The 10,980-nt window shown below is 40.6% G+C and overlaps 1 protein-coding gene across 1 annotated transcript in view; it reads right to left on the bottom strand.

Moving 5' to 3' along the window:
- Positions 1 to 10,980, bottom strand: part of Rab10 (RAB10, member RAS oncogene family) — a 69,455-nt gene that overhangs the window by 4,472 nt on the left and 54,003 nt on the right. The window contains exons 4-5 of the mRNA XM_008834994.2: positions 4,804 to 4,893; positions 3,638 to 3,739 (exon numbers count right to left, since the gene is read on the bottom strand). Of these exons, the coding sequence (XP_008833216.1) occupies positions 3,638 to 3,739; positions 4,804 to 4,893 (192 nt within the window). The remainder of the gene's footprint in view (positions 1 to 3,637; positions 3,740 to 4,803; positions 4,894 to 10,980) is intronic.

The raw sequence follows: 10,980 nt of genomic DNA, 5'->3' as shown, positions 1-10,980 counted from the left end.
ATTTTAATAACGTTCTATTTGTGATTCCTTTTAAAATAATTTATTTATTATTTTTATTTTATGTGTATGAGTGTACTGCCTGCATGTATGTCAGCAATGTCATGCAATGCCCTCGGAGGTCAGAAGAGGGTGTCAGATTCCCTGGAACTGGAGTTACGGAGGGTTGTTAGCTACCATGTGGGTGCTGGGAATCAAACTTGAGTCCTCTACAAGAGCAGCCAGTGCTCTTAACTGCTGAGCCATTTTTCCAGCCCCACTGTCTTTTTTTAAAATTAGCTTACAAAGCAGGTTTCCTTATGACATTTTCATACATAGGAGAGCCATATTCCCCCTGCCCCCTTTCTGAGATAGGGTCTCTCACTGTATAGCCCTGGCTGGCCTGGAACTCACTATACAGATCAAGCTGGCATTGAACCCAGAGCCTTGAGTATTCTACAAAGTGCTCCGGCACTGAGAATTAATGCTTTAAAAAACAAACTTTAAATTGTTTGCATACTTGAGTGTTATGTTACCTTCTGAGATCTTAATTTACCATATGTAACCCAATGTGTGTATACATATCTGTTTAGTACCATGTATTCTTTTTAATGAGACTACTACATGTGTATCTTCACTTGACTTGTTTTCCCTCCCTTTACAAATCAGGCTGGCCTTAATACATGATTATCCTGCTTCAGTTTTCTGTGTGTTGGGATTATAGGCAAGTGTTACCATGCCTGACTCTAACCTTGCTTTTGATCACTCCACATACTATAATATCCTTTACATTATTTAACTACACCAAGCTTCCCTCATTTTCTGAAATCAGTCTTTTTCCCCCTCAGTGCTAGAGAGTGAACTCAGGACCTTCCACATGCTAGTCAATCATCTCACTAATGACCTACACCTGTAGCCCCAATTGACTTACCCTTTTTTGGATTTTTTTATTTATTTTTTAAATTTTAGATAGGCTCTTGTATCTTGGGCTGCCTTCACACTTGCTATGTGGCTGAGGAGGAACCTGAAGTCCTGATCCTCCTGCCTCCACCTCTGGAGTGGAATTAAAGGTGTGCATCACCATGCCATTTTACAAGATAGTGGGAATTGGACCGAGGATGTTGTGCATGTTAGGCAAGCACAACATCAGCTGAGCTACTTTTGGAAAAGGGTCTCATTATGTAGCCCAGGCAAGCATTACCACAACAGGCACCCAAATTCTTTTTTCCCCTTTTCTTAAAGCCAGGTTTAAGTTTGGCCTTGAACCCAAATTCATTTGATTATGAGACAGAGTCTCCCTATATAGTCTCAAACTCAAGGTTTTCCTTCTTAAGCCTTCTCGTAAGTACTGAGGATTAAGTGTGCCACAGTGCCTTGTTTAACAAATTTTCTCCTATACAATATTTGTTCTCTTTTGGGATTTGAGTCAGATTTTTATCTACAGTGAAAATAACAAATTGAAGCCAGGCATGATGGCTCACACCTGTAATTCCAACATTTAGGGAGGTGAGGCAGGATTACCATGTGTTCTGGGTCAGTCTGGGCTACACAGTAAGCAATAGGACAGCCTGGGCTAGGAGTAAGACAATGTACCAAAAATGATTAACTGACAAAAATAATAAGAAAATTCAAGAGCCAATCATTTCTCTGTGTTGTAGCTAGTAATTTGAGAGAAAATATAAAAACCCAATTTAAAATTTTGTTGCATGTTACTTATACTGACAAGTATTGGGATTTACAATATTTTTAGAGTATTTGGGTGTGCTTGCCCATACTGGCATATGCAGAGGCCAGAGGTTGGTGTCAGGATGTCTTTACATGTTAACTTTTAGCCAGTATCTTTTACTGAACCTGAAGCTTGTCATTTTAAAGAGATTGGCTGGCCAGGGAATTGGCCAGAATCCAGAATCCAGTTGTCCTGACCTCGAAGGTAGTGCTACAGCAATGGGTATGCACTAGCATGCCTGGCTTTTTATGTGGGTTCTGGAATTCAAATTTAGGTCCTTATATAAGTTTTCCCAGCAAGCACTTTACCCACCAAGCCATCTCCCTAGCCCCAGAATATTCGTTCGTTCTCTCTCTCTCTCTCTCTCTCTCTCTCTCTCTCTCTCTCTCTCTCTCTCTCTCTCTCTCTCTCTCTCTCTCTCTCTCTCTCTCTCTCTCTCTCTCACTTTTATAAAGATTATTATTATTTTTTGGTCTCTTTGAGACAGCGTCTCCCTGTAGCCTCAGCTGGCCTGGAACTCACTATGTAGACCAGGCTGGCCTTGAACTCAGATTTGCTTGCTTCTGCCTCCAGAGTGCTGGGACTAAAAGGCATGCACCAACACACCTGGCTACAGCAAGTACTCTTAATCCTTGGGCTAGCTCTCTAGCCCACAGGATTCACAAATTTAAAGCCTGAGAAAAATGAGCTCCCCAAGGATATTATTTTCAGAGTAACATTTTTTATATTATAATCATTTTTAAATGATTAGCTACAAAAAACTCGGGAGTGTATTTATTTTATTTTAATTAATTAATTAATTAATTTAATTTTTGGTCTTTTTGAGACAGGGTCTCTTTGTAGCCCCAGCTGACCTGGAACTCACTATGCAGACGAGGCTGGCCTTGAACTCACAGAAATACGCCTGCCTCTGCCTCCCGAGTGCTAGAATTAAAGGCATATGCCACCACACCCGGTGAGTGTTATTTGTTTTTATGCATGCGTCTAAGAAGTGACAAAGGAAGAACAGAGATTATAACACTGGGCTTGATGCCCAGCACCACACAGAGAGAGACAGAAAGAGGACAGCAAGTGAGAGAAGAGAGAGTGAAGGAGCACACACTGGAAAGAGCAACTTGGAGCACAGACCAGACAGTGAATACTGACTGCTACCACTGATAGCTCTTTCAGGGTGCTACATGGTTTCTAGCCATCTATGAGTTCCTTACTTCACTCTGGAGGATCATATATTTTGCATGGGTGACCCTCTAAGAATAATAGCCCCATGTCAGGTGTGGTAGCGCACGCCTTTAATCCCAGCACTCAGGAAGTAGAGGCAGGTGGATTTCTGTGAGTTCAAGCCCAGCCTGGTCTACATAGTGAGATCCAGGCCAGCTGGGGCTACAGGGAGACCCTGTCTCAAAAAGACGAAAAGGGAGGAAAAAAAAAAAAAAAAAGAGTAACAGCCCCACGGCTGGAGAGGTGTCTCAGTAGTTGTACTGACTGCTCTTGCAGAGGGCTTGGGTTTCGTTCCCACTCACATACATAAATAAATATTAAAAAAAATAATAATAGGGACTGGAGAGATGGCTCAGTGGTTAAGAACACTGGCTGTTCTTGTAGAAGACCTGGGTTCGAATGATCTGATGGCCTCTTCTGTCCTCTGCAGGCATTGCACAACACGGGCGCACTTACATACATGCAGGCAATACACTCCATACACATAAAATAAAAATAATATTAAACAAAAAAATAGCACCCAAACTCAAATTCTGTATGTAAATCCAGTATTTAAGGAGCAGGCAGTAGCAGAGAAAGCCTGTATAATTTCACCATCCAGGAGGATCAAGAAATAGAAGCTAGTCTGAGGTACGCGTGAGACCCTGTCACAAACAAAAACAAAACCTACCAACAAAAAAGGAAAAAAATAATTCAACCTAGTCAGCAGGAACTCACCTTCCGAAGGATATCTTCGGCTAGTGTGAGGAACGCCTTTTCGATGTTTATATTTGCTTTTGCACTAGTCTCAAAAAACCTAATACCATGTTCCTTTGCAATCTAAAAGAGAAACAAAAGAACATTATGAAATTAATAATCAAGGCTGCCAACTGATGATTGTTAACATGCTACAGGAAATACTAATTTTATTCTGAAGGCAGTGGTCTCAACCAGAACATGTAACAGACTATTTTGAGTCAAGATCTTTAAAAAGAAAAGAAGAAAAAAGTAATAAAAATAATCCTCTCTTACCCCAAGATATTTCAGATATTATAAATCAGGTATCTGGGTCTTAAATTAGAAGCTCAACGTGACATTTCTGCCTCCCTTTTAGTTATCAAACTTTAGGAATTAACACATTTCTTTAAAGTCTTAAGATAAATAAAATGTATAATCACTAACATCTTTTTCTGTGTAGTTTACATAAGGCTAAAAAAAACTGCTACAGGGGCTGGAGAGATGGCTCAGCATTTAAGAACACTGGCTGTTCTTGCAGAAGACCCAAGTTCGAATCCCAGCACCCACATAGCAGCTAACAACTGTCCGTAACTCCAGTTCCAGGGGATCCGACCACCTCTTCTGTCCTCCTCAGGCATTGCACGACAAGGGTGCACTTACCTACACGCAGGTAATACACGCATACACATAAAGTAATATTTAAAAAAAAAAACTGCTACAAGCACAGATTTTTTTACTTTGCTCTACATGTTGGATATGAAGTGAAAAATTCACTCAAATGATAAGTTTTTGTTTCCAACAAGCATTTAAAATACGGTCTGATAGGGCTGGAGAGATGGCTCAGTGGTTAAGAGCACTGACTGCTCTTGGAGAGGACCCGGGTTCGACTCCCAACACCCACATGGTGGCTGCGAACCATCCTTAACTCCAGTTCCAGGGGAATCCGAAGCCCTCTTCTGACCTCCACGGCACTGCACGACATGGGTTGCACTCACTTACATGCAAGGCAATACACTCATACACATAAAATAATAAATTATTAAAAACGAATAAATAAAATATGGTCTGACTAGCTCAGTGCATTCTATCAGCACAGCTATTAAACAGTCATATACATTAGCATCTTCACAAAGAAAAGGACAGTGCAACTATATTCAGATTCTTACCTGTTCTCCTTTGCCTCTAGGTACAACTCTTTTATCATCCATATCACACTTGTTTCCTAGTAACATTCTTTCCACATCTTCATTGGCATGCTAAAATGGGAAACATTTTTACTTTTGCATGCTGACATGAATAATGACTTTATATTTTCTAAACATGACCATATTTTTCTTAAAATTCATGTCTTTTGAGGGGTACATGTATGTGCACAGAAGCTAGAGAGCAATATCGAGTATTTTCTTCTATTGTTCTTTACCATGTTTTTTGAGACGGGCTGTCGGTGGACCTAGAACTCACCAACTGGCTAGACTGACTTCCCACTGAGCCCCCAGGCTCCTTTGTCTCTACCTTCCAAAGTTGGGGTTACAGGCATGACTTTTTATGTGGGTGCTGGATATCTGAATTAAGGTCCTCATGCTTGCAGAGCAAACACTTTACACACTAAGTCATCTCCCCAAACCCACATTCCCTTTGCTAAAGCCTATACTAATTCTTAAACTACCTACTAAGAGATACACACTAAGACAGGTTAGCTGCCTTCTAGAAGAGGCTGTCTACTTTCTAAATATATGCTCACCAAAACACAAGATACAGGTGAAATATCTGAAAATGGATTCACTTATGCATAATTTAAATCAAGCTGGATTACAATTTCAGATTTTATATGTACAAACCTATAAAAGCCTTAAGAAAAAATTTTAAGACCCCTGGAAGCCTCAAATAGTTACACTGCTACATCACAAAGAGATTCTACTCACACAAATCAGCTGAAAAACCCTTGTACACCTATAATATTCCTGACCTGGGAATTGAAGACAGAAGATTGCCACAAGTTTAAGGCATAGTGGGTTCCAGGTTAGTCTGGGCTACAAAGAACCTAACCAGAAAAAGAAAAGACAAAACAAAAAAACAAAATTCCTGCTCAAACTGCTGACTTGAATTTCATATTTTAAATATTTTATTTATTTTTATTTTATTTGTATGAGTGTATTGCCTGTATGTGTGTAAGTGTACCTGTGCCATGAAATGCCCGAGGAGGTCAGAAGAGGGCATTGGACCCTCTTGAACTGGAGTTACAGACCATTGTTAGCTGTGGTGTGCTGGGTGCCGGGAATCAAACCCAGTTCTCTGAAAGAGTAGCTGATGCTCTTAACCACTGAGCCATCTCTCCAGCTCAGGTTTCGTATTTTTAAAAAACCATTAAGAGGTTGTAGAGATGACGTAGTAGTTAAGAGCACCTGCTGTTCTTCCAGAGGCCCTGGGCTCATTTTCTATGAAATGCACCCATATGCCTGCTAACAACCAACTCTCCATAACTTCAGATCCAGGAGATCTGAGTCCTTCTTCTGGACTCCTCTGGCCCATATGGGCACTGTATGCAAATAGTTCCCTATATGCAGTCAAAACACTTATACACAGAAAATAAAAATAATTTTTATTATTAAATTTTGATTTAGGATTACAACAGAATTTCCAACACTTTCTAAAATGGCCCTAAGCATGCTGCTGCCATTTTACACTACAAATTTATGTGAAGTGGTATTTTCAGTATTGATAATATAAAATTAAAATATTGATCAACATTGAAAAACATCCATGTTCTACAGTATCAAATATTCAGTCAAGATTGAATACTGTGTATTTAAAAAAAAAAAACAAAATACAAAAAACATCGGCCAGGCATGGTGGCTCACACCTTTAATCCCAGCACTCAGGGAGGCAGAGGTAGGCAGGATCTCTGTGAGTTCAAGGCCAGCATGGTGTACATAGTGAGGTCCAGGTCAGTTGGGGCTAAAGGGAGATCCTGTCTCAAAAAGATCGATCGATCAATCAAAAGATCTAGTAGTTAAGAGCAGTGGCTGCTCTCCCAAAGGACCTGGGTTCCATTCACAGCATCTATGTGGCAGCTAACAACCTTCTGTAATTTCAGTTCCAGAGGCCCTGATGTCTCCCCACTTCTGGATTCCACAGACATTGCACGCAAGTGGTGCAATTACATACACGCAGGCAAAACAAACACATAAAAAAATAAAAGCAGGTATCTATTAGTATGTAAATTTGCCTTAGTCTTTAATAAATGGTAAAATTATATGGATACTGTAGAGTTCTTTCTTTTTTTTATGTGGAGGGGTGTGTCTTTTTGAGACAGGGTCTCCTTGTAGCCCCAGCTGGCCTTGAACTCAGAGATCTACCTGCTTCTGCCTCCAAAGTGCTGAGATTAAAGGCGTGTGCCATCACATGCAGCTATAGAATTCTTTTAAAAGAAATTACTTAAAATTTTTTTGTGTGTGGGCTGGAGAGATATCTCAGCAGTTAAGAGCACTAGCTACTCTTGCAGAAGGCTGGGGTTTGATTTCCAGCACCCACATGGTGACTAGCAACCATCCGTAACTCCAGTTCTAGGGGATCTGACGCCATCTTCTGACCTCTGTGGGCACTGCATGGCATGGGTGCACCTATCTACATGCAAGCAGTACATCATAAACATTAAATATTTAAAATTTTTTCATTTCATCTATTTTAATGTGGCATGCAAATACCACAGGGCAGGTGTGGAGATCAGAAGACAACTTCCATGAGCTGGTTCTCTCCTTCCATCATGTGGATTCTGGGGCTCAAACTCAGGTAGTCTTGGTGACAAGCACCTTTACCAGCACCATTTTGCCGACCCTAAAATAAATTCTTTACATAAATGTCTGATGTGCTATGCCTGTTGTACAAATCTATGTATCTGGGGTCACATAAAAATATCTCAGGTCAAGGCTGGAGAAATAGTTCAGTGGTTAACAGTATTTGTGCTCTTGCAGAGGAGCCAGGTTTGGTTCCCAGCTCCCACATGGAGGCTCCAGTTCTAGGGAAACTCTGGCCTCCATGGGTAACAGCAAACACACAAATGGTGCAAATATATACATACAGGCAAACATTTTTACACTCAAAATTCCAGGTCACAAGTGAAAAAAGGTTTTAAAAGGGGATGTTTAGTATTGCATTTAGAGTGACCCAAGTCAGATTATCACCTATACTGTTAATTTTTCAGCGGGAAGTTAAATCCTCTGTTGTACTGGTAAAGTAGAAAGAGCAAATACCTCTTAGTATGACTAGCCATTTACAAGTAAGTTTTTATAGAATGTGTTCTGACCTTGAGGTCTTACTACACTCCTACATGCCATGCCTATCAGAAATGCTTTTCAAAATATACTTTAGTAACAAAGAACTTATACCTAAGCATGACACTTTCATTATGTACGCGTCATCTACTTTCAAAGCACTACAGAAATGACAAAGTATGACAGTTCCAGCACGGACATGATTCTCATTTAATACAACACATTTAATGAGGCCGAAGAGATAGCACAGTAGTTAAGAGTGTGTATTGTGCCAGGTGTGGTAGTGCACACCTTTAATCCCAGCACTTGGGAGGCAGAGGCAGGTGGATCTCTGTGAGTTCAAGGTCAGCCTGGGCTACAAAGTGAGTTTCAGGCCAGCTGGGGTCACAAGGAGACCCTGTCTCAAAGATTTAAAAAAAAAAAAAAAAAAGTATGTGCCCTACTATTTGAGGAGAACCTGAGTTTGGTTCCCAGCACTCCTATGAGAAATCTCAGAGCTGCCTGGAACTCCAGCTACAGGGGGATCTGATGCCTCTGGCCTCTATGACTGTACTTGCGTGCACGAGTGCACACATACACACACACATAATTTAAAAAAATATTTTCTATTTCTTTTAAAAAAATTTTAATAATAACATGATTAGAATAAGCATTTCACTACAGCTTTAACATATTCATTAACACACTACAGAGCAAGAGTACATCTCTTTGACAAGTGGGTGCAAGTTTCTAGGTTCATAGTTAATACAGTTATACACTATTGAACTCAGTATGAGCCCTGTAACACATAAAATTGAGTTTTTTAACCTTTAAAAAAGATCTCCATTTCATTTTAGAATATATTGTTCCTTGCAGACTCATTGTTTTTGCTACTAACACTGAGATGTTGGCGCATGCACATCTAATCTGTATGTATCTGATTATTACTAGTCATAATTGATTGCACCTGGATCCTTTGCGCCTGTGTATGTCTATAAAGTCATCCAGTAGATTTCAATGGTATTGTTTATCACCTCTACTAATTAGTATGATGTAAATTTCCATGCTACCTCCTCAAATACATTTAAAAAAATTTGATTTTGTGTGTGTATACCACACAGAACATCCCAAACCATATTCGACTATACACCCACTTCCCAGATGGCACCCTCCCATAGCCTCCCCCCCCCATTCAGAACCCCTTATGCTCTGATACCCCTGCTACTGTCTGCTGTGTTGCCAGCACCCCAGCCCTTCCTCACAACTTGCCCTTCTGGTGAATCTAGTCAGCCTACCTAGAGGGCTTTGTTTTAGGAGGGTCAGCTGTTCCTCATCTAGCAGTAATCAGATGTCAATATTCCTTTAGATTAAGATTGGGGTCTGCTGTTCATTTTTCCAGTTCTATGCTGGGTTACTATCTGGGAGTCCCCTGGGTCACCCTGGCCAACACCACAAAAGATATTGCCGGTGTACTCTTAAGGTTGTTTGAGGATCTGTTCCTCAGGGGTCACATGGGCTTGGGAGGAGCCCCTAGTTCCTTTCTTTTACCAGTTCTACCTATGTGAAGATAAGTCAAAGGTCCTACTCGACCATGGCTGGCTTCACTTGGAAGCATGGAGGACATGTTTTCTCTGTGTTGACCCTCGTCTTTGTAGACTGGACACTGGTTCAAGCCCATCTGGTGGGGTCTCCTCAGCCTCCTTGATCAAGAGGACAGGTGACCCACCACAATTACAAGACATTTTGAGAGATGCTCATAGCCCCCTGGAACTAGTTGACCTAGGAGGGCACGGAGCAAAAACTATCCTTTATTTCCCTTAGACCAAATTATTATAGGCCTCAAAGTATGTCTGTTAAACATCCAAGAAGGTTAGTTTCACCAGTCTGGTACTTTTAATTACTGTGTGTCATGTAGACAAATCTTGGGCAAAAACCAACTGTTCTGAGATAAACCTTACCCAGACATATATTTCTTGATCTGCTATGTATAATTTGTCAGTAGGCTGTAGGAGTACTATAGTTCCCGCTGGTTTTCAAAACTAGCTAGGCATTACTTATCTCTCCATCATTGTTTTCCCACTTAAGGGGCCCCCATTTCCCCCTTCTCCCTTACTAATACCCTTCCCCTATGGTCCTACCTCTCTTGATCTTCTTGCCCTTTATCCCCTAGGTTCCTTGTATACCCTTCCCTCCCCCATCCCTTAAACTAACCCAATTTTTATCCATATCTCCCTTACTAAGGCCTCCTTCCTACTGTTGTTCTCTTTCAGGTTCTTTCTTTTCCTTTACCTCCCTGGTTCCTTTCCATTATCCTGGTTCCTGTAGTTATGTCTGGTTATATACTCATTTATCAGGGTCTGGTTCTAGGACCCACATATGAGGAAGAACATATGTCGATTTTTTTTTCTGAGTGTGTGTTACTTCACTTAAACAGTTTCTAGTTCCATCCATTTACCTGAAATTTTCATGATTTCATCTGTCTTTACTTCTGAGTAAAACTCTATGGAGAGGGACACTTAGGTTGCTTCCATCTCTTAGCTATTGTAGAAAGAGCAGCAACAAACATGGATGTACAAGTGTCTCTGCAATAGGATGAGTTCTTTGGGTATATGCCAAGGAGTGGTATAATTGGGTCAAATGGTAGGTTCATTTGTAGTTTTTTAAGAGTTCTCCACACTGCTTTCCATAGGCATTGAACAAGTTTGAAGTCCCAAAAGCAGTGGATGAGTGTTCTCCTTTCCCCACATCCTCTCCAACATTTGGTATCATTTATTCTCTTGATCTTAGCCAGTCTTGACTGGGGTAAAATGAAATCTTAAAGTGGTTTTAATTTTCCCATCTTCTTCTTTTGAGAACTCTCTGTTCAGCTCCTCAGCCCATCTTTTAATTGGGATACTTCTTGTCTTGATTCTCTGTTTTCGAGTTCGTTATATATTCTGGATATTAAACCTCTGTTGGATGTGTCGATGATGAAGATTTTCTCCCATTCTGTGGGTTGTCTGTTCACTTCCCTGGTTGACTCCCTTGACATACATAAGCTTTTTAGTTTAATGAGGTCCCATTTGTTAATTCTTGCCCTTGTTTCCTGAGCAA

The sequence above is a fragment of the Nannospalax galili genome, unplaced genomic scaffold (assembly GCF_000622305.1).
Source record: "Nannospalax galili isolate Female #2095 unplaced genomic scaffold, S.galili_v1.0 scaffold517, whole genome shotgun sequence".
Taxonomy (NCBI): Eukaryota; Metazoa; Chordata; class Mammalia; order Rodentia; family Spalacidae; genus Nannospalax; species Nannospalax galili.
Note: the sequence above shows the minus strand (reverse complement) of the source record. Positions and strands in the feature narration are given on the sequence as shown.